The sequence below is a fragment of the Eptatretus burgeri genome, chromosome 11 (assembly GCF_056783735.1).
Source record: "Eptatretus burgeri isolate ZD-2024b chromosome 11, Ebu_testis_v1, whole genome shotgun sequence".
In the NCBI taxonomy this organism is placed as follows: domain Eukaryota; kingdom Metazoa; phylum Chordata; class Myxini; order Myxiniformes; family Myxinidae; genus Eptatretus; species Eptatretus burgeri.
Window position 1 is genome coordinate 79,911,190 of NC_140971.1, and position 24,805 is coordinate 79,935,994.

Sequence of the window (24,805 nt, forward strand, 5' to 3'; positions counted from 1 at the left end):
GGGACAGTCTGACTTCTGGGCCTCTCCAAAAGCCTGAGCCAACAGAATAGCAAATCTGGTCTCCACGGCCAACCACAGAATTGGTATCCTCGGTCATTCCAAGTCACTCCAATACTCACAGCCTACAAGGCCTTTGTCCATAGCATAAAGAAGCACTGCTGTCCTCAATGGGCTGGGACTGGAGCATCAACCTCTCTTCTCTCCTGGAGTCTGTGGAATCACAGCCCTCTGGTGTCAGTAGATAAATGGGATTTCTGGGACTCCTATTCAAATGAATGGGGGAAAAGGGAAAAACTTTCTGACTCAAGCCACAAAAGCCCAAAATAGGAGACTAGTTTTCTCCCCACCTATCCCCTTCCCTCCCATAAAAGCATATGTAAAATTGAGACTATGAAAGATTGAGACTTACTGATTAAAGCACTTCTTCCCTTTTATATTTTCATTCCTCTCAAAGAGCGAACCAATGAATATTTGCTCATGTTCTACTTTAGGGAATAACTCGATTTTCTTATAACATTCATTTCCATCGAACATATTTACTTTATCTCTTCAAACACAAAAGAAAGGGAAGTTCATGATCCTTCATTTGGTTCTGTAAAATGGGGAAGTGCCTTTAAGAGCACAGCCGTGCTGCGAAAATGAGGAAGTATTCTGTGCCCATGTCTCTCATGGTTAACCTCCGCCATCGAAGATGGATGGAGGTTACCGTTTTCACCCCTGTCTGTTTGTGAACAGTATTACGGAAAAACTCCTGGACGGATTTCGACAAAACTTGGTTGGCGGATTAGGTATGGTCCAAGGATCATGCCATTACATTTTGGACTTGGTCCAAAATTTTGCAACTTTTTTCAAAAAAATGTCGATTTTATTTGAAAAATATTTGAATTTTTTTTTTTTTTTGCATTTCTGCATGTTTTAAGTGATTTCCAACCCCCCAAAAAATTTTGTTAGAGAAAAAAAAAATTTTGCAACTTTTTTTCAAAAAAATTTCGATTTTATTTTTTGGGCATTTCTACATGCGCGTCGATCTAGTTTAGTTTATTCAATCGTGGTTCAGTAGAGCCTGATCTGTTTTGACCTACAATGAATAGGATATCAGGTACACTTAAGTGACCCAGCAGTATTGGCGGCGGAGGTTTTGCACTCCACCGAGTGCTCCCCCTCTAGTAATATCTTAAATCATCAGAACACTAAAAGAATAAAGTTTAGCTAAAAGCAAGCAAAAACAGCTTTTAAACGTAGATTTTTCCCAAAATCATTCAAAGCAAGCTGTTTCATTTTCGTGTTAAAATGAGTCAGTCTGGAGTCAGCCAAGCTGCCTCACCCGAACCAAGCCAAAAAAAAAAATTCCGAAGTCATTTCCTATGTGGGACACACCCTGAAAAAAACCATTGTTGTGAAATCTCCCATTACATCATCAACTTGCTTATTAAAACCAACTTGCATGCCGAGTGTTTTATTTAGAGAATGGATTGTGCAGATCATTTCTCCTACCTTGCGGATCAATCGTTTTCACAAGATGACAGGTGAGATCCTTCACCCAATTCATTATTTGTTCTTTTATACAGAATTATATCACTATACAACCAATAATTATTGTATGTCTTTTTCTAACAGGTTGTCCCCAATAAGAACATTGTTAAGAACTGATCTAGAACAGGAGGCCTTTGAATTACACGATGAGTGGCTAAAAATGAATGACTTCCTTAAGGACATTCAATCGTTCAGAAAAGAATTGAATGACATTTTTATTGGCTGGCACGAAGTCCTCTCACGTCCTCTGATCTTGAATGAGTCGAGTCAAAGGTGAGAAATTATCCGTGTGTGTGTGTGTGTGTGTGTGTGTGTGTGTGTGTGTGTGTGTGTGTGTGTGTGTGTGTGTGTGTGTGTGTGTGTGTGTGTGTGTGTGTGTGTGTCTGACTCATTATTATTTTTTTTTTCAGTTTAAACACCTGTCTGGATGAACCAAACACACAACTTAATCTTCTGGAGGAATCTGACACGATACTCTATCTTCTGGAGGTAAATGTTATATTTATTATTTTATTAATATCATAATATAATCATCTTGATATACCCTAATTGTTCTTCACTCTGTTTTGAACAGAATATGTTGATCGAGTTTCAAAACCAAAACAAACCATCAGACTGCTGCGAAAGAAGATTTTGTTCAATGATAATAATCTTTTCCTTCTTTCTCTTCTTTATCTCCACTTTCTCGTTTAAATCTTCTCCCTGAAACCAATGTTAATGTTAATAGTCTTGATGCATACATTTCTCATAGACTTGCCAATTCTTTGTTTTCCTCCTCAGTGTGTTGAGATATATTTATTTTCTGTAATACCTTTGATCTTTTTATAATCTCACCGATTTCCATATTTTTATATTTATTTATTCTCTCTCTTTCCTCCCTCTCTCTTCTCTCTCTCCTCCTTCTCTCTCTTCTCCTCCTCCTCTCTCTTCTCTCTCTCCTCCTTCTCTCTCTTCTCCTCCTCCTCCTCCCTCTTCTCCCTCTTCTCCCTCTCCTCTCTCTTCTCCCTCTCCTCTCTCTTCTCCCTCTTCTCCCTCTTGTCTCAGTTTCTTCAACTCCTTCCTATCCTTGAACCACTTTCACCCCATAGAATATCATACAAATATTCGTCTGGATTCTGCAATACACTTGAATCCACAATTATTTTTCTCATAATAGGAAACCAATAAGATTTGTTGATTATTTCTAAAAGAGTTTTATATTTCATCACCTTTAGGAGTTCATTTTTAGTTAATATTTTAATGAAATCTCTATTTGTGGGTTTTTTTAGCATCAGTACAAGGCCAGTTTTTTTATTGATAATTTCCCATGTCTATGTTCCAAGTTATAAGGAAGGTAAAATCGAACACCCTTTTCTTGTAGGTATCCTTGAATGCAAAAATTATAATTTTCTTGAAGTCTTCTTGCTGTCATTTATGTATCAGAAATATATGACAGATTAATATGATGACACGTAATACCACCCCATCTTCCTGTTGTTAAATCAGTTTGTATTCCTCGATTTTGTATAATTATCCAATTTCCTTCCTTCTTTGTCATATAAACTATTGCTTCACCATCATATAATTTCCTATTCCCGAAATCGTGTATTTGTTGTTTGCTAATTGTGCTTCCACATATCTCCTGATTCTTACCAAGAGGATAATATTCTTCTTTACGAGACTGATAAAAATCGTGTCAGTCTTCTAGGTTGAATGAAAAAGACCAATTATATCCTAAATCACACATATTATACCTCCATTTCTCTATTCTCATATTAACTATTCTTCCTTCTTTATAAAATTCAATACGAAGCAGATAATTGAATTTAATAAGAAAATGTGTATGGTTTTGTTGAACCAGGTGTTGTGGTTGTAAACTGTTATCGTTTTGTATCCACTTCCCGGATTATAACTAAACTTGTCATTTTTCTCGGTGATATAAAATAAGGTATTATAAGTTTCCATGGACAATAAAGATGCCTCATATTATTTTGTTGTGTCAAGTTGTAGTGGGTATGGGAATGAAGATGTGTGGTCACTTGTGAAATTAAAACTAAGGATTGTGCTTCTCATCTTATTTAATATGGGATAAAATGTCTTTGTATTGACATTTATTAATTATTTTCGTGTTCATCAATTGGTCTAAAATGGCTGATGCTTCATTAAAACAATTGTTATTTCCAGCCTTCTTACTACCTAACAGCAATAATAGTCTATAAACTAATTATGATGGGTCATTTAGAAGAAAACCAACACTTGAACGAAGTCTACTTAAAACCTGAATAATGTGTGTCTGTCTCTGTCTCTGTCTCTCGCTGCTAGTTGCATCATTGGTTGGGACACGGCTGTGCTCCTGATGCAGTGTCCCCCTTACCAATACACTGGTGCTCATTTTGCCGACCTCAGAAGGATGACAGGCTGAGTCGACCTCCTCGTGTATTTCATTCAGCGGCCAACGGGGCTTGAACTCAGGACCCTAGGATCCCAAGCCACCACCCTCACCACTAAACCAACACCAGGCTAGTCTCATTCTTCCTACTTTTACCAGATAGACTAACCCTATAATTAAGAGAGTCCAGCAGATCAATATCATCTATCATCCTTATTTTCCATATCCAATGGTTGATCAAAATACATTGATTCGTCCCTCACAGTTGAACCTTGTTTTCCATCTTTTGTTAGAAGAAACATTAATCTCAGAGTTAGTTTAACAGGAGGTTGAGCAGAACTCCAGAACCTTAATTCATCATTAAATATCAATCCCTTTTCTTGAACAAAATGAAATATTGCTGGTTGTTCTGTTGGAATGAGTCCTGCTTTCGTTTTTGAATCGGCTGAATATTCATTGTTTTGAAGGGCCTTCACAATATAATCAGGGGGTTGATTCATCTCTTCCAGTTGTTGAAATAATCAATCATCATATTCTAATTCTCCTATGCGCCCTAATTCTTCCTCAGTCATTTGACTGAAATCTTTTAACATTTGAAGTTTTTTTCGGAGTATATTCCATTGTGGGAACTGTGGTAGCATCTATAATTTTTTCTTGGGATGTTTTTAAAAGTGGTTTATAAAAATTTCTCTTGTTTTCTTTCAAATGCTTCTTCACCTGTCAGTTTTTGTCTGCGTTTCTTCTTTATGTGTTCCTGTTGTTTTACAACTTTTGAAACAAACTCTTGATGCTCCTTCAATCTTCTTGCTCTTTCTTTCGCATCCATTTATTTATTGGAAAATATCATTCACTGAATTATAAAGGTCAACAGGGAAATTTTCCTTTTCTTCATCATTAATGTAGATGTGTTCAAATAAATCCTTTTCTTTAAATATTTCATAAAATTATTTATTAATATTAATACGAGTTGTAATTTCTTCTTCACTAATATTTGTATCTCTGCTTTTCATACGTTTGCGTTGAGTTTCTTCATAAACATCAAAACCGAATGATAAAATCTTCACCCCATTACCACTCGGATGTTTAATAATTTGTCTCATTCCTTCTGGATTAGTTTCTAATATCCCAAGACCACCAAATTTTAGTTTCTTTAACTCACTCTTACAATGCGAATATTTTGTTGTACAAAGAGAAACCTCCTCAAATATTTGGCCTTCATTCCTCAATCGCATATGTTCCTCTACTGAAATATAGTAATAATCTTCACCTTCTACTTCTCCAGGTCTTATTGCTCTAGTCGTTGTTGATACAATACGAACTACATGTTGCTTTTTAAGCAAATTTACAATATTCTCATTTGTATTATTCAAGAACCTTAGTTTATGATAATTTTTTTTCCAGAAGCAGATTTACCCACAAGATTTATAATAATAGTTGCCATTTACAGATGTAATTGTTTATAAAATAAAAATATATATCCCTTAATACCTCATCTTGTTTCACAACAACAGTATATTTATATTTTTCAGTCGTGTGCTTCATATAATCCCCAAATTCCTTTTTACTACATAATGTGGAACAATTGTCTCCAAAAATTGTTTATATCTACTGAATTAAACTTGAATAAAATGGAAGTATTTGCATTGTTTCTTATTGAGCGACGAGGGAGTTGAAAGTATGATTGACTGAGATAAATACAATTGCAAGAAGAATGTCTCCCTCTTGTGTAGTTGCAATCCATTACCGTTTGGTTTCTCTCATTAACACAATTATCAAAGATAACGAGGTTCTTTTTTGATTTATCCAAATCTTGGAGAGAAGGTATATTGTTACGGCTGTGGAAATTCGCAATACACCATAAAGGGTCCTTAGATTAGTTATGACAATAAGTAATTGTGTAGTTAGACTTCCCCACCGTTGTTTAAAGGGAATTTCCGTGTTCACCAGGTTGCGATCCTTTGAGATAGCCGTTTTTCTTTTCTCCATCATTATTTTGGACCAATCATACCCCAACAACCAAATCGCCACCACCAACATCATTCCCAAACAACTATAACTCAAACACCACCACCTTCGCCTCTTTACCTCCACAACTCCATCCTGCAAACATCGCTTTACCGCCATTCTCAAACGACGCCTGCCAACAACCAAACTCCCACCACCTCCGCCTTTCTACCACACGTCGTGCCATGGGCTGTGAATACGTTCCTTTCGCCTCAAAAAGCGGATCAGGAATGCTTCACGCCCCCTTTTCATCTGCCCAATGGCTGAGCATCGGGTGGTGTGGCCCCGCCTCCGAACCCGCTGTGATCCAGAAATTTGCACAGACGCCCCTCCCCCGGGCTATATAAGCGCGAGCACAGCGCAACTCTCGGCAGAAAAGTCAAGTCGGGAGGGTCTGGAGAGCACAGAAGAGTGGCAGTCTGGAGGGTCTGGAGAGCGCGGAAAAGTGGGAGCAGAGAAGTGGCAGCAGCAGTGTCGGCGGGGCAGTCGAGTCTGCAGTGTCGGCGGGGCAGTCGAGTCGGGAGACAGAGCTCGAAGCCGACGGGAAAGGCAGACGGGGAGCGCCGGAGAGAGCTCGCCGGCCACGCCAGGGGCACAAAGCCAGGCGCAGCTACACTGACATCGCGGCTTGCCCACCATCGCGCCACGAGGGCACGGGTAAGACCCTTCGGTCTCGTGGACTTGGCCGCTCATCTAGGTTCCACGCGCATTAGGCCCACGGGCCCATTCTGACTCCCTTGTCTATGAGGGGGTCTTTTCTTGCTTTTTCTTTGAATGCGTGTTGTGGCGCCGAGTCCCGTAAGTAGAATTGTTTAAGTGCATGTAAATAAACATTGCTTTATTCGGTTGTAACACTTGCTTGTAAATTGCATTCCTACTGTATGGCTGTGAATACGTGCTTGCCTTGTCTGAGTGCGTAATAAATGTGCTTGTTGAACTGTTCCCCGTTTTGTTGCGTCCTTTCCTTTGTTTGAAAGTGCCATCTTGCATCACGGAAGGAATTGGTAAAGGGTGTAAGCACCTGGTAAATAATCACGTCCGTCAAGGCCGGCGATAACACCGCTCGGTTATCACTGAAGCACGGAGCGGACCGCTTAAGCGGTTCGTGTCCTAGGCCGGCCAGCGGCCTAGTCACGCGCAGGTACTTCGGTAGGTCGAGTTTGGCGAACAACCCTATCCTGCGCGGGTGGCCAATTGGCACGATTGTGGTGGGGTCGAAAGACCCACCCGTGACTAGCTCCTGGCGATAGTTCCAAGGAGGGTCACGACTGAATTGTCCGTTCCGGTGGGCGACGCGGTCGCGATTCGAGTTACGTGGCCGATCGCACGCCGGGCGGACCGAAATTCGTAACAATATCATCCATATCATCATGAAGAATACAAGTTATCGGCTTTGATTTCTTTTTATATCTCTGTGCATCACAAAATAGTTGTATTATATCTTCAATGTTGTAATCATTTAGTTTGTTTTGAAGTTTAAATAAACCGATTATTTCTTCTTTTTGAAGACCAGCATTAAATCCTTGTGATAGTTGATACTCAGGTTGAAAACTCGACTTTGTGAAAATTATTAAATTATCATAATCTAAAAAGTTGGGAGTAAGGAGCATCTTTAAAAGTAAGAAGGTTTTTCCACATCCGATGAGACATAAATTTAGAAGATTTTTATGGTTGTTTAATTTAATCTTATTTTCCCAAATGGGTAAAAAAATCATTCATTTATATATTTGGAAAACAGGTTATTTAATTTATTATTGGCTTTTTTAGAAACTCTATATTTTATCCTCAGTTCAGGTTTAATTTCAAGATAATCCATTATTTTATTGATACAATATCTTGTGTTGACATTTCCCTGAAAATGACAATCGTTGATAATAAAAATCATCAATCCACGAAACATGGTCGTCATTTGTTCAGTCTCTTCTCTTGTAAGAAAAGGTGTATTATCACCCTCATACTTTACATTCATTTCTCAAATCAATCTTGGAAAGTAATTCATTTTTGGTGTAAATCTCAAAGAATTATATTCCTTTTTATATTATCATTAATTACAACATAATCACAGAATATACACTGTTTATAGGCTTTTGACTCTGTGTTTAATCCCCGTCTTTCACACGCAGGACAGTTCTCAAATTTGTCATGTGGAGAATCAGGAAATTCAAGAGGCTCAAAATCTAGTAAACTACTCATATTTATGAAGTAAAACTTTATTTCAAATAAAATTCATATTCGGTATCATCTTCGGTACTTTCATTGGTGCTTTCACAATCATCTATAAAACTACTTTCATAACTATCGTTTGAACACAAACTCTCAGTATCATAACTGTCTTCTGTTCCATCAGAGATACCATTATCACTCTTATAATCTTCAAAATCTTCAGTTGAATAATGACTCATATTTAATGAGTAGAAAAAAAACATTACCATCTATATCTATATACTTTTTTTCATTAACAGATTCAACTACGACATTTTTTATATTAGAGGTAATTTTAAAATGATCCTTAACTACTATTGAACGAAATGCCATTTCACTTGATATATTAACATCCTTCATTTCATCAGGATTTACATCTTTAGGGTTGTTGAAAAAAATACAAATTTCTCCTTGCATATTACAGATGGTCTTAGCTTTTCTTCCTGAAGTTTCATCCATGAGGTTTTTCTTTTTTGATACTTTTTCTTGTTTCATTGCATTTTCTAGTTTTGAATATATTGCCAGAAGGAGAGGAGAAACTTTTGTTGGAGCTACTTTAATTGATGTTCTTCCAGATATACTAAAAGCCCTTCCACTGAAGGAAATTGAAGAACTCATATTAAATCACCATAATTGTTTTTATCGAATAGTTGTTATATTTATCTTTATTCAATTTTACATCCTCGACATATTTCTCAGTATCTTTTACAAAAGAAGGGATTGATTGAAACTTGTCTTTTGTGTCAAGATACATTGTATTTATTAAGTGAAAAAAGTTGGAGGATAAAATGGTTTTCAGCACAGATTCACATCAAGAAAATTTTATTTTTAGCAAAGTTTTGTCATATAAATATGGTGAATACAACGTACTGTGATGTTTGTAATCATGAATATAAATGTTATAAAAAAAACACCTTCAAACCAACAAACATACATTCAATCTTTTCAAACAAATATCTCCACTTGACCAAGAAACAAAACATTGCGATAGATGTGATAATGGTATTCTTTACAAAAATTATAATAAACACCTTCAATCACGCAAACACAAGAACAATGACGAAAGGGAAGGTGCCACTAAATTCTCCATTGAAAACACTGATGGGGCATTTAAAGGACATATAAAAATAAGATTGTTTCGCTTTCAAGACCCTGGACCATCTTCAATCATGGAAGCTGTTGATGTGGTTAAACAAAGTATTGAAACTAGAATTAACAATACATGAAGTGAAACGAAAACTTTAAAGTTTTATATGGGAGTAAAATTAAATATGGTAAGAGAAGGCAATGAAACGACTCCCTATATGAGGACAAACCCTCACTTTATCTCATCATTTCAAGATTTTGTAAGATGTGATGTTTATGATGAACTCCAGAGACAAGAACAAGATGTCGATAACACTGTAGTAGGTCGTGGATTTGCTATTACAAAAATAATCTTTTTAGATATACACATCTTAAAATCAGATCCTCTTCAAGCTTCTTCTTATATTGATTTACCAAAAGAGATAAAACTTAAGAAAGTGGTTGTTAATATTCAAAACAAAGATAATAAATGTTTTCTATGGTCTGTTCTTGCTCACTTACATTCTCCACAATGGAAACCTGAAAGGTTGAACATTATAAGAAATACGAGAACACATTAAATGTTAAAGATTTAAAGTTTCCAATGTCATTGAGAGATATTCCTAAATTTGAGAAAATGAATAATAATCTATCTGTTAATGTATATGGATTAACGGATACAAACAAAGTCCAGATATTAAAATTTTCAAACAACGATAAAAGTGATGAAACACACATAGACCTTCTCTACTTTACTTCAAAGGAAAAATCACATTATGCTTTCATCAAAAAATTTATCAAGATTAACCAAATCACAACTATACTCGAGAAAATGTAAAACGAATCCTTGTAAGAGATGTCTCAACTCCTTTCAAACAAAAGAATGATGAAATCAACATTCGAAATGTTGTTGTAATCATAAATCAACCGTAATCAATTAACCAAAAGCAGGTTCAAACATATCATTCAAAGATTTTAACAAATCTATAAAACATCCGTTTGTGATATATGCTGATTTTGAAAGTATCCTTGAAAAGATAGATACTGTTTCTCCAAATCCAAATAAATATCAAAAACATACTCCTTGTGGTTTCTGTTATTATATCAAATAATCTGTTGGTGATGAAAACAAGAAGGGAGAATTTATAGAGGAGAACATGCCTCAGAGGAGTTTGGAAGACGATTGGAAAAAGACTGCATAAGACTAAGAGAAATAATGGTTAAAACCTAAAACCTATAAACCAATGTCATTAACAAAGGGAAAGAAAAAAGAATTTAGAAAGAACAGTATCTGTCATATTTGTGAGGAGAATTGAGGGAGAAGTCAAAGTTAGGGATCATTGTCATCTCACTGGAAAATATAGAAGTCCAGCTCATTCCTGTTGTAATCTTAATTACAAGCCCCCAAACTTTATTCCTATCTTTCTTCACAACAACACTCACAATGACAGACATCAATTTATAAATGAACTTTCAAAGACATCTGGAGATATTTCTGCCATTCCAAACATAGATAAAAAATACATGTCATTCACAAAAACAATTCATACATCCCCATAACCCATATCAGATTTATTGACATATACAAGTTTATGGCAAGTCCATTATCTAACTTGGCATCAAATATTAAAAACTTACCGAATCTTAAATCACATTCCTCAAATCAAGAAGAGATTGATCTCATATCACAAAAGGGAATATATCCGTATGACAACATGGATTCATTTGAGAAGTTTAAAGAAACAACTTCCTTCAAGGGAAAGTTTCTTTAGCAAGTTGAATAAAACTCATATTTTGGATAGAAAGTATACATAAGCAAAAAAGGTTTGGGAGAAGTTTAATATAAAGAATCTTGGAGAATATCATGATTTGTATCTTAAAACTGATGTATTGTTATTGGCTGATGTGTTTGAAACTTTTAGAACAGTCTGTTATAATAAAAATTCTTATGGATTAGACCCCGTTCACTATTACACAGCCCCGGGTTAGGCTTGGAGTGCTTTGTTAAAAATGACAAAACAAAATTTGGAATTAATCAGTGATATAGAAGGCAAAAAGAGGAGGAATATCTCCAGTATGTTCCAAGAGATATGTGAAAGCAAATAACAAATATCTTCCTGATTATAATAAGAATGAGGACAACTCTTATCTGATGATTTATGATGCTAACAATTTGCATGGGTGGGTTACATCTCAATCTTTACCTTATGGAAAACTTAAATGGGTTAAAGAAAAACATCATGAAAAAGTTTTACAAGACATTGTTGTCTCCTCTCAAAAATAATTGGATGAAGCTGAAGTTGGATATTATTTTGAGGTTGATTTTAAATATCCAGAAGAACTTCATCACAAACATAAAGACCTACCTTATGCCCCTGATAAAGAAAATCCAAGAAAAGAATGGTTAAGTGATTACCAACAGTCATTTAATATAAAAGGTAAATCTCCAGAACAACTACTTATGACATTAAATGATAAAGAATGTTATGTTTTGCATCAAAGGAACTTGAGACAATATTTATCTGCTGGGTTGAGAGCGAGGAAAATTCATCTGATTTTGAACTTTAAACAGTCATTGGTTAAAGAAGTATATTGATTTTAATCCAAAAAGGAGAACAGAAGCAAAAACAGATTTTGAGAAGGACTTTTATAAATTAATGAATAATGCTGTATTTGGAAAGACTATGGAAATGTTAGGAATCGACAAAACATAAGACTTGCTACATCTTGGAAACAGGCTTAAAACTTAATTAATAGACCAAGTTTTGAGCGAGCAGAGGTGTTTTCAGAGAACTTTTGTGCTATTAATTTGAAAAAAAAAAAGAGAGAGTGTTGAAACGGATAAACCTATTTATATAGGAACATCAATTCTTGACTTGTCAGTCATTAATGTATGACTATTCCTAGAATAATTTAAAATCAAAGTATAAGGATAATGTGTCATTGTTATATATGGATACGGATAGTTTTATATTAGAAATTAAGACAAGTGATGTATATGAGGATATGATTGATGATATTGATATATATGATACAAGTAATTACAAGTCAGGTGATTTGTTGTTTTCATCAAAGAATAAAAAGGTTATTGGTAAGTTTCAAGATGAATTGGGTGGGAAGGTCATGAGTGAATTTATAGGTTTGAGATCAAAGTCTTATGCTTTTACATATATTGATAATAATAACATTGAAATGTTTGATAAGAAGCTCAAGGGAATAAAGAAAAATATCATGAAGGAAACAATAAACTTTAAACATTATTACAACTGTTTAACCTGAAAGAAGGAAGAGTACAGAAAAATGAATACAATAAGAAGTTATAAACATCAATTATATACAGAAGAGATAAATAAGAAAGCATTAGGAGCTTTTGATGATAAAAGATATATTTTAGAGAATGGAATCATCATCTCCCTTTATGGTTGTAAGTATAAGTGTTGAGATATTGGGTTGGGAATTTTAACAGGCTACCACCGTCTTTTTACTGATATATATATATATATATATATATATATATATATATATATATATATATATATATATATATATATATATATATATATATATATATATATGATAGAACCAAGCAATAACCAAACCAAAGAGTGGAGATGTAATCAGCCTTGATATTTAAATGGGAAACATAAAGAATGTGAGAAATATCAAATAAGTCTTATTGAAGAAATAACCAGGGTAAAAGTAGATAAAACAAATAAGCAGATAAATTTAATTACAAATAAGTTGGAGGATGTAAAGAAAAAAAAATATATCCTTGAATGGACTGAAAACTTTAATGGTTATCAATTGAACAATGGAAAAACAGTTTACTACAACCTCAAAATGATATGTGGCTCAGGAGGTGGTCAAATAAGAGCATTTAGAGAAGTTTATCATTTCATTTCTGCTCAACAAAGACACTTATACCAAGAACCAAGTTCCAAGTTATTCTTTGTGAATATACTCGATGGAAATGAATGTTATAAGAAAATTAAGTTATTCCCTAAAGTAGAACATTGGCAAATATTCGTTGGTTCGCTCTTTGAGTGGAATGAAAATATAAAAGGGAAGTGCTTTGATCAATAAGTCTCAATTTTACATTTATTTTTATGGGAGGGAAGAGGATAGGTGGGGAGAAAATCGTCTCAATTTTACATTTGCTTGTATGAGAGGGAAGGGGATAGGTGGGGAGAAAATCAGTCTCCTATTTTGGGCTTTTGGGGCTTGAGTCAGAAAGTTTTTCCCTTTTCCCCAATTAATTTGAATGCGAGTCCGAGAAACCCCATTTATCATCTACTGATGTCCCAGCTCCAAGATGTTCCAGTAACATCCTGATGGTTAAACTCCAAAATTGAGGCTTTCTGCATACCCCCACTGTTTTATTCATTATTTTTCTTCTGTTTGTGGAACTACCTTTCTGGGGCTGTTCAATCTCACTCTTCCGTCCAAGGCTCCAAACAAGCATTGCACCACCATCTCATTCCACATTATTTTGGCTCTCCATTTGACCTACCTAATCCAACCCTCTTACTTGCATTTCCTCCCCTCCTCACACTCCTGCATTTCCTCCCCTCCTCACACTCATTTTTTTCTGTTCATTCACTCCATTGCTTATTATGTCTGACTATTACCCGACAGTCAGTTACTTGCCTTATTACCCTCTTGATCTCACTCTTGTATAATAATACATACACCAAGTTCTCCATTTATGTTGCTCCAATTTACATCATTTCACGAGAACATCGCCCATGAATTGGGGAACAGAATTCAATTTAATATGCATTTATTCATTATGTTATTTTGTAAAATTGAAAAATGATTTATTGAAAGAAAACAACTCGTGCGAAATACTTTGGGCAGTGTTCGTAATGTCACGCAACACCCATCACTCTGCAGCATACCCTAGCATAAGTGACAAAATCAATACCATATCTACTATAAATGGATGAGGTGTGTGTGTGTGTGTGTGTGTGTGTGTGTGTGTGTGTGTGTGTGTGTGTGTGTGTGTGTGTGTGTGTGTGTGTGTGTGTGTGTGTGTGTGTGTGTGTGTGTGTGTGTGTGTGTGTGTGTGTGTGTGTGTGTGTGGCATGTTTTTTGTGGAGTTCTACATGAGCATTCTGATGTGGAATGTGATACACCAAAATGATCGTCAAGACCTCCTGAGTTGATTCAGCTCATCAACGACAAAGAACCTGGAAGAATTCCCACGTATTAAATGCATGCCATGTTAAGGTGTAAAAAAACAGCTTAATAGGTCCTTCCACAGTATGTCATTTGAATTAGAAAAGAATGATAATTGTCACAAAGTATATATATTAATACTAATAATATTAACAACAATAATAATAGTAGTATCATTTGACAATAATAATATCGAACATATAATTCCCACCTTGGCCCAAGCATATCTGGGCTTGGTGAAAAGGCAAGCTAATGTTCAAGCAGTATGGCAAGCAAGTATGCTCCAAGGCCATGAAGACCAATGAAAATTTGGTCCAATGGACCAACAGGCCCACTATAGTTTGTTAAGACCCAGTTGTGTAGTGCACATTTATTTTGAGTTTTCACCTGATAAACCTGAGCAAAACGGCCTGCCAACACGAGTTCAAAACCACCAGCAAATAATTGTTACCTCTACATCAAAGGTGAGGAAAGCCATTTATTTTGGAGGTAAAAATGGATGTGTTAAAGCAGTTTGATGCATGAGAACGAGCTGTGGACAGCAGCATGACACTTGGCCAAGCAGCTACAACGGTGAGAACAATACATGCCAATGCTGATAAAATAAAAGAATGTGCTCAAAGTATGGCCCCATTAACTGCTGCTAGAATAACAAAAGGCAGAGATAAGGTGATGGATAATATGGAGAGATTGTTAAGGGTTTGGATCAAGGTCAACGGAACCTCCTGCGAGTTTGGTGATGATACAAAATCACGACTTTAGGACTGAAAGAGCATGGTGAGGTTTCAACTATGGAAACCTTTTCAGCAAGCCATGGTTGGTTTCAATGGTTGACAACCTCTGGTGAGTATTCACTTGTATTATTTATTACCCCACGTACAAAAAGCAAAAAGAGGGGTTTAGCGATCGGTTCACTTATGTCTGTCTGTCGACAAATGTCAGTTTATGAATGAGGAAAGACTTAATTTGAATTGAATGTTATACATTGAACACGAATTGGAAAACAAACCTGTAATTTAGCAGTACTTTAGCTCTGAATTTGATCCAATCACACAAGCGCAGATAGAAGTGAGATAAAAAAAAATTTACTCCATCTGTCAGACAGTCAAACAACATTGAAAATCATTCCAAACAGGAAACGTGTTTTTAAAAAGACGTCATAAAGGACACAAACAGGCACGAATAACTAATGTAATGTGTTAAATAAGGTGGTGTATAAGATGCTGCATCAATGGCAGAAAACTTCTGAGAATTTCTTTTTTCGACAATTCCAATCTTTAAAATGTTTGTTTTTATTTCAATTCAATTATATACTTGAACACTGTATAACACAAATCACCTCTTTGTTACCTTCAAAAAAACTTCCATTTAGCAGTACCTGGAAAAGTATTCATAGCTCTGAGGGCAGGTAACTGAGAATCAGCACTAATGCTGTGATGTCCTGAGGGTAGAATAACTGAGATTATGACAAATATGGAGGTGTATAGCACGGTGTGGTTACCATCACTCCTATTATGCAAGGTTTACAAACAAACGTAGATCATGTTCAGAAACGCAAAGCCAGAGCTTAAAAGACCCTTCCCATGTCCTTTTCCTCAAGACTGCACAAGATCAGGTATTCTATGAACTCTCCAGTTTAAACATGTTTTATATTTTGTGGTACATGTAATTAATATCTATTCTGCAAATTTGACCAAAATATGCCCCCAGGAATGTTTCCTAAATTTTTATCGGCAAGTCAATGGTAAAATAGGATTTTATTTATGTCGTTTTGCCGAATGTCATGTTTTCCAAGCATGCATACTGTAATAAGAAAACATATTTTGCACCACAAATAATAACTTGTCTGCTTAATTACTGTGTAATTCATGGAGTTTACAAACCCAATTAATATCCACCTATAATAATGGCTGCATATAATATAATAGGATGTACTATGGCAGGTAAACCACCCTTACTATGTCAGGTAAACCATGCTTACTATTGCAGGTAAAGCACCCTTACTATGGCAGGGAAACCACCCTTACTATGGCAGGGAAACCACCCTTACTCTGGCAGGGAAACCACCCTTACTATGGCAGGGAAACCACCATTACTATGGCAGGGAAACCACCATTACTGTGGCAGGTAAACCACCCTTAATATGGCAGGTAAACCACCCTTACTATGGCAGGGAAACCACCCTTACTATGGCAGGGAAACCACCCTTACTATGGCAGGGAAACCACCCTTACTATGGCAGGGAAACCACCCTTACTATAGCAGGTAAACCACCATTACTGTGGCAGGTAAACCACCCTTACTCTGGCAAGTAAACCACCATTACTATGGTAGGAAACCACCCTTAATATGTCAGGCAAACAATGCTTACTATGGCAGGTAAACCACCCTTAATATGGCAGGTCACTCGCAACAGCCAAAGAAGTCCCCAATTGTAACGTTTTTTGTGCAATTGAAAGCAGACTTCTGCAGCCAAGAGAGTGGAATAACCCCTGTGCAAAGGCCTCACCACTTTAAATAATTTACCAACACAAGTTTGTTTTTGTTTTTATTTGTGAGGTTAATCACTTCCCAAGTTTTCCCTTTTCCTTCTCCTCTACCTTTCCCTCTTCAATTTTCAGACCCCTTTTCCTTCTTTTAATTCCATCCTTTCAAAAGTCCTACAGCAATGGGGGAGTGACAAAACGATAGGTGAAGGTGATCACTGGCAGTCGTAGCCATAATGCTGCACATAGGTGGCATGAGACTTTGGTCATTCTGCTCTATATTTTGGAGCCACACAGAAGTTCAGCAGCATCCCAGGCTGTTGAGCAGTCCTTAGGACAGCACTGCTTACTATTTTTGAGGGAAGGGATGAGAAAAGGTACCCTAAACATTGCCTGCTCTAATTACATCTGGTCAGCAAGCCACGGCCGACAGATCATCTATATAGCGGTCGAGAAACAGAAAAAAAATCATGCTTGTAGCATGGAATGTCCAAACACTTATGGACAGAGACAATACCACAAGGCCTGAGAGAAGGATTGCCCTTCTGCCAAAAGAGCTTGCCCATGATAACATTGACATGTTGTCTGTGAATGTAAGGGGCAACAAGTCCCGCAGCAAACTATCCTATAAAAGGCATTAGACTGGCTGTTGGACTCATTTTAAACTGTGACGACGTGTGGCAGGTTTACAAGAGCTCTGCATGGTTGTTGTGGGTCTTTTTTTTGAAATGTACACACATTGGTCAAACAGCTACTGGATCCCAACCACATTTGTTGCTCGACTCCACCCACCATGGCCCCAGCCAAAATATGACCGCCATCTTGGTTTTCTGGTAGGCCTAAGACATCAGGCCTGGAGGCCTCTGCCGATTATACACTGCCCAGGTTTCCATCCATTCATTGGGACCATTCTCTGTACAGAGCATCGGTGTTGCCAGATAAGTCTCCTGGGCTATTGGGCACAATCCTAGATGGGTCACCACTCCGACACACGCTACTCGAATAGCTCAATCATCCCAGCAAGCTGGTACTCATTTTGCTGACCTCAGAAGGATGACAGGCAGAGTCAACCCCACCTGGTATTAATTCAATGGTAAAAGCGGGATTTGAACACAGGACCCTAGGATCCCAAGCCCACCACCCTAACCATAAAGCCATCACCAGGCTTTGCCCTGGTTTGTTGCATCAGATTTCCATTGGCTTTGTTTGGGTCGATTGTTACTCCTGATGAAGGACCCTGAAAAATCTAATCAATGTTGAATAAAAATTATTAGCAAGGTTTAATCAAGCCCGTACGCACCTCCCTAAAAAAATAGCGATACGTAATTTTTGAACGGCCCCATATTGGGGTTAAACAATCCGTGACCGTGTGACAAATCAATCAGCTCATTCTGACAGGTTGACATGTGGTTGACATCTGTGGCGGAGGTTGACATGGTTGAGAGGTGTCGAGTTAATCTTTGAATAAGCGCAATCAATGTGCGTTTCCCAATCGCGCCGTCATCTTTTAAGAGTGCTTTAAATGCGCATTTCTCAATCCCTGTGACCAGATTTTGTCACAGGTTGTGACCACAGTGCGGTCATTCTTGTCGAACATTAAATGTTAAAGAATTCAAGTAAATGTGATGGTCTTTGAAGGGTGAATTTAATTAATCCCAAACTATTAGAAAGAGCTGGAAATAAAAACACAATCAGATAAAATCACCAACGTGGAGCCATGTTTGAGACAACGATGAATTCCCTCAAATCACACTTCACAAAGATCCATGTCTGTCTGCTCCAGGCCGATGAGAGAAAGAGCGGCATTGTAATTGCAACAAAACACGCAGCCAGACTTGTGACCATAGTTTTGCGGCAGACTGGATGAAACGAATCGTCTCCCCCCTCCCCGGATCTACACCCACCCAATCTTGCAGTCACCCCATGCATCACCCCATGACATAATGCTTCTGGAACAGCAGTTTCCCCGCCAAAGGGCCAGACGTGACCCAAAGCACGATAGGTGAAGAGCTGTGAGTGTTCCCATTACACAGCACATAGAGCTGGAGGGAACAAAGCACCAAATCTCTCGTCGATACCCAAAACAAGGCCACGGTCAAAACTAATGGCAAAGTCATCGATATATTACATATGAAGAATTGCAAAGGTTTTAAAAACCCAACTAACCCCCTCCCCTCCCCCACCCACCCACCACCACCCCTTTCTCTAGCCCAATCCTCAAATGTCTCAGACATTTGATTCCCTTCCTTTAATCCACTTTGCAACTAACTTTTTCCATTCCCTCCCATTATATTTCCCATCATACCCCCTTTCCCTTTCTTTCCTGTTTTATTTCTTTCAATTTACAATCACTCTGTGTGTGCAATAAATCCATAATTGACCCAACAAGGGAAATGACCCTTTCAAAGTAACAGAGTGTATGCATACCTTCACTTTCCCAAGTAGTATCTCTTTGGCTTTGATCTCCCATTGCAGATCGTCCACCATACGCTCCTTCTCCGCCACCAAGCATTTCTTCTCGCTTTCCAGCAAACTATGGTCCTCCAATATTGCTGTCTTTTCTCGCTCGAGCCGCTCCGATTCCTGCTTTACATAATGCAGTTCTGCTTCATCACCTTTCTCATTGTCCATATCCCACTCCTCCTCGGTTCCTTCACTGGCCGAACTCTCCTCCCTGCTCCCTGAGTGGGTCACCTTTCTCTTGTGGCGCACGAGGCTCCTTTTCTCCAGCTGTGTCTTGAGACGTGCAATCTCCTCCTGAAACTCACGAAGAAGAGCTTCCTTAGGGTCCTCGTTGATCCGAGGTTTATTCTTGATGTTCTTGGCGCGATTGGCGTAACGGAGCGTCGTGAGCGTCTCTTCGTAATTATAAGCCGCAGGACCAACTGTTGCTACCATGATGGTCTTTGCGTTTCCTCCAAGAGAATCCTCCAGGATTCGAGTGAGCTTGGAGTCACGATAGGGAACGTGCGTGCTCCGGCCATCGACCAGAGATGAGATTACGTTGCCAAGAGCAGACAATGACAAGTTGATCTTGGTCGCCTCTTTGAGACGCTCACCTTGCGCACCAGTCTTAGCCTGCCGCTCACTCCCGGCTAGGTCCACCAGGTTGAGCTTTCCAACACGGATATGGCTCTCACCATCATCTCGCACCTCACTGGACTCCACTGTGATGACAAAAATGGCATGCGAGCGCGAGCTATGCTCATTCATATTTGTCGCTCCGATGGAACGATTCCGATTGCCAACACTCATCAGGTGATCGATCTCCTGCACACTTTTAGTCACAAGCGAAATGAGGTCTTTGACATAAACTCCAGTGTCCGGTCGCTCCTTTAGCTCCAGCCGGTGGTTCTGGTTTTTGGCAAGCAGGTCTCTGATCTCCTCCTGGTAGATCTCGAGGTACGAAGCCCGCACAAGATACTGTCGATTTTGCGAGCGCGAAATACGCGTGAAGATGTGATCGAAGGCATTGGGGATGACACCCCGGCGTTCGGGGTCTGTGTGGACACCTTCCATCGTGTAGGTCTTACCGGTGCCCGTCTGACCGTATGCGAAAATAGTTCCATTGAATCCCTGGAGAACCGAGTCGACCAGGGGCAGAAAGGTCTCATCGTACAAGTCCATCTGTTTCGAGTTGCTGTCATAGACTGCGTCGAAGGTGAAGGTCTTGGAGAGGTCTCCAGGTGCAGACCGTGGATTGTGCACACATACCTGACCCAGCTTCACGTCCAGATCGATAACACCTTCGTAACCTGCTGCAATCTCCCTGTAGTTCATGGGGCGGCAACGAAGCACGACCCGCACCGTCTCCGAGCTCTTCTGCCGCGACATCTTTTTCCTTCTGTCACGGGAGGACACCGAAACACATCTTGGTGCACACTCACACTCACAGCACACTCAATTTGAACATCATGTACGAGCACCGTTACATCCGTCCCTCTCTCTTTCTCTTCAGCAGGATCTAGTCGGAGCCACGGACATCACCCGCTCCTGGCGGTAAAGATCGAAATAAATAAACAATGCGCGCGCGCGTGCGCGCCGGCTCGACATCAAAGGGAGTGAGAAAATAACTAAATAAATAAATAAATAACGAAATAAATAAATAACTGCACGGGGGGGCGGAGCGAGAAACGGCGCGCGCTTGGATTCCGATAAGACTCCACAGACAAGAGGCACAAAACGGAGTACGACGAGCACGAGCGTCACTCTCACCGTGCCCGTCACCGTCTGTCACATTCACCTCCACATCGGCGCACTGATGCACTGGCTCGGGTGGAATCACTGGCACGAGCAGCAAAAGCGCATTGGCCGCTGCGTCATGACGTCAATCGCTCACGTTGTACCGGAACGCACGAGTGATGACGCAAGACGCCGGGCTCACTGCGCATTGATCTCCGTGGTCCGTACACAAACTGTCGTACTCGTACGGTGTTTTCATCCAAGGGATTTCTGCTTTTACCAACTTTTCCGGCGTCTTAAACTATTTTTTCCACTCACCTCTACGTTTTTGGGTTTTCTTCTTTGTTTTTCTTGATTCTTGGCGATAATATGGACTGATGGACGCAAATCGTTTGCATGGTATGTGGAGGGTGTTTGGTGACGTCATCCAATTGTGCGCACGTACCATCGCGCGGCCATGTTGGAGTACAAGTGGAGGACAAAGGAACGTCCATTCATGATCGGTGAAGTAGAAAATTTTAATGTTTTTGTGCTTTGTCACGGCCAAACAATCAGGGTAAAAGCTTGTCCTAAGCTTGAGCATGTCGATACGTTATGACAATATTATAACAATACAGGCTTAGGGACAATTCAGACCTAATATTGCTACGAATCTTAAAACCATGCGCACTCAACAATCAGGTCCCAAAGTTAGTTATGTCGATAAGTATGTATACAGTTAGAATCCATCCCCTTCTGTCTAATAGGAATTACATGTGTGCGCTACGGGTTTTTTTTTAGCTAGGTTTTTACATCAACAACTACAACAATGACAACAACATCACTCCTTCGCTCCTGCCACCATCAGCCTTCCTCACGCGCATGCGTGCTGAGCGCAAACGTGGGCGGGGCTTCCATCGCTTTGGCTCGAAGCTCCGCTCCAAAAAAGGGCATGGAATGTTTTCCTCTGCCCAATGAGCCAAGGGCGAGCATCGCATGCGTGCCCCAGCCAATGGGAGGCGAGTGTGCCGAGAAAAGAAATCGCTCAGACCTGAAAAGGAAAAAAAAAAAGAGGAGAGGACGGAGACCCGGTGATCGTGGCGACGGCAGAGTGGTGGTCGACGAGGACTCTGCAGGATCACGGCGATTGCGGTCTACGGTCATTTGTGGTGGCTCACCGTGGTGGTGGTGACCAAACAGTGCGGCGGCCGAGCAGCCAGGGACAAGGGCCGTGGACTTCGGGTCGTGGGTTCGAGTCCCACCAGTGGCTTCCAAGTCGGTGTAACCACATGAAACGGGAAGGTCCAAGACAGGCTCTCACCTCCAGCTCACCTTCCCTCTGAGCTGGGGTATCAATAAAGGCCGCGGCCACCATTTATTTTGCGTGTGTGTGTGTGTCTGTGTGTGGGCCCGTCTGATAAGTAGAATTGTTAAGTGCTTTTTGTTGTACATTATTTGCATTGCTTATTCGGATAACTCTGCTCTGCGTCTCCCTGCCTATTGTAAATAAATATCTGTTAAATGTTCCAGCTTGTTTCTGTGTTTCTTTCATTGGCTTAGCACGGTGTGTGTTGAGAAATAGCGAGGCAGTAAATTGTTCATTTGGACTGACAGGCCTTGGTAACCTCCGCTCGGGTTACACACGGTTCGGGCACGGTAATGGCTCGTCCCGCTCGAGGTCTGTCAAGGGTGTGAATTCCCCGGAAGCTTTGCCGCGTGGGTAATTAGGTATATTGAAGTTTGGCAATTGACCCGACTCCACACGGTCGAATTATTGGCGATTCATGGTCCTGTAAGGGACCCGTGCCTTCCAAACTTATCCGAGGGTCACGACCTAAATTCCCATGTGTTCGGTGGAGCCGACTCTACTGCTCCCTCTAGTGGTCGTGCTCGCCACCGATACCCGGCCCCGCAACAATATGACCAAATACTGCATGGTCCAGAAGTGTGACGACCTTTCGAATCATTTTATATCCAGGTTTCTTGAATTATCTTTTACTGACAAAAAGTTTTTACATCTTGGAAGGCATGAAGGTATGGAAAAGTTTGGATGCTTACAACCAGTTGACGTCTGGCTGGATCAGTGATGTGACTGTTTTTTGTGAATAATGGTGATCATGTTGTACGAGCAAAGGTAGGTCGATAATGCATCAATGACACTGACTCATGTTATCAAAGCAGATACGCATGATCTTATACATGTTAACATCATGCTTATCTGCTCTACCATCTCTATCAACACTCTCGGATGTTTTTTTTCGGGCCACAAAGCTTCTTCTTTCGCAAACTCTTCAAAAAAGACATCAACTAAACAAATAATGTCAGCAAATAAGACACCGAGCTTGACGTCCATCCAAGGGTTGGTGCAATCTGTGAGGCTGTGAAGAAACACCCTGCCTATGAAGCACCGATTGGATAGTTTGTCGTCTGGTCGGGGACAGCTTGAAGGTAAGTGTTCTGCCTCTTGTACTGTCTTCAGCCACGCGCAACAAACAAGGACACGAATACACCCTAACAACCAGTAGAAGAACATCCAAAAAAACAGGAAAGGTCACACACCGACTATACATGGATGATTTCAGGCTCTTCGCACCGAATGATGAAAAATTGACTGAACAGCTAAAATTAGTAAAACGGTTCTCTGAGGACATTCAAATGAAATTTGGACTAGATAAGTGTGCCAAATGCACGTTTGTGGAAGATTAACCAAAAAAGCAGACAGCATAAAAATTGACCTTGAAACAGTTAGAAAACAAGGAATCATACAAATACCTCGGAATATAAGATGGCCACCAAATACAGTCATGGCCAAAAATATTGGCACCCTTGGACTTTTCTCAAATAACTCAATTTTCTCCAAAATTGACAAAAGTATTTTGAAATTGGCAATTGAAATTGACAAAAGTATTTGGTCTCCACAATTCTTTATTTCACTATTAATATTACAGAACCTTTGTTTTTGATTCATAACTTAATATATCCTTTTAAATCAGAAAATAATAAGAAATGGCATTGACAAAATTATTGACACCCGAGACTTAATATTTGGTAGCACGGCCTTTGGACAAAATAACTGCAGTCAAGCACTTCCTCTCGCCATGAATGAGTTTCCTACACCTCTCCACTGGTGGTTTGTCCCACTCTTCTTGTGCAAACTGCTCCAGTTCTCCCAGATTTGAAGGGTGCCTTCTCCCAACTGCTGTTTCTAGATCTCCCCACATGTGTTCATTGGGATTTAAATCTGGACTCATTGCTGTCCACTTCAGAACAGTTCAGCGTTTTGTCTTGAACCATTCCTGGGTGATTTTTAAGTCTTTTGGGTCATTGTCCTGCTGCACGACCCATGATCTTCGACGGAGACCCAGCTTTCTGACACTGGGTTGAACATTGCGCTCCAAAATGCCTTGGTAATCTCCTGATTTCATGATGCTATGCGCACATTCAAGGCACCCAGTGCCAGAGGCAGCACAGCAACCCCAAAACATCAATGAACCTCCTCCATGTTTGACTGTAGGGAAGGTGTTCCTTTCTTTGAAGCCTTCATTTTGTTTTCTGTAAACATAGAGATGATGTGCTTCACCAAAAAGCTCTAATTTGGTCTCATCTGTCCATGGGACATTCTCACAGAAGGATGTTGGCTTATTCAGGTGTGTTTTGGCAAACTCCAGTCAGGCTTTCTTATGTCTCTCTATTAGCAGTGGGGTCCTCCTGGGTCTCCTACTACAGAACCCCCTTTCATCGAATTGGCGACGGATGGTGTGCGATGAATGGCGACGGATGGCAATGTAATTGAAACCGTCGTACCTTG

At 39.4% G+C, this 24,805-nt stretch overlaps 1 protein-coding gene across 2 annotated transcripts in view; it reads right to left on the reverse strand.

Annotated features, from left to right (window-relative positions):
- Window positions 1-21,186, reverse strand: part of LOC147017464 (kinesin-like protein KIF3B) — a 65,143-nt gene extending 43,957 nt beyond the window's left edge. Inside the window, exons 1-2 of one of the 2 annotated variants that reach the window (XM_085847140.1) lie at window positions 21,052-21,186; window positions 19,264-20,680 (exon numbers count right to left, since the gene is read on the reverse strand). In XM_085847140.1, coding sequence (XP_085703266.1) covers window positions 19,264-20,670 — 1,407 coding nt within the window. In that variant the 5' untranslated portion in view covers window positions 20,671-20,680; window positions 21,052-21,186. The remainder of the gene's footprint in view (window positions 1-19,263; window positions 20,681-21,051) is intronic. The other variant, XM_085847139.1, reaches the window with a different exon arrangement.
- Between the last annotated feature and the right edge of the window lie 3,619 nt (window positions 21,187-24,805).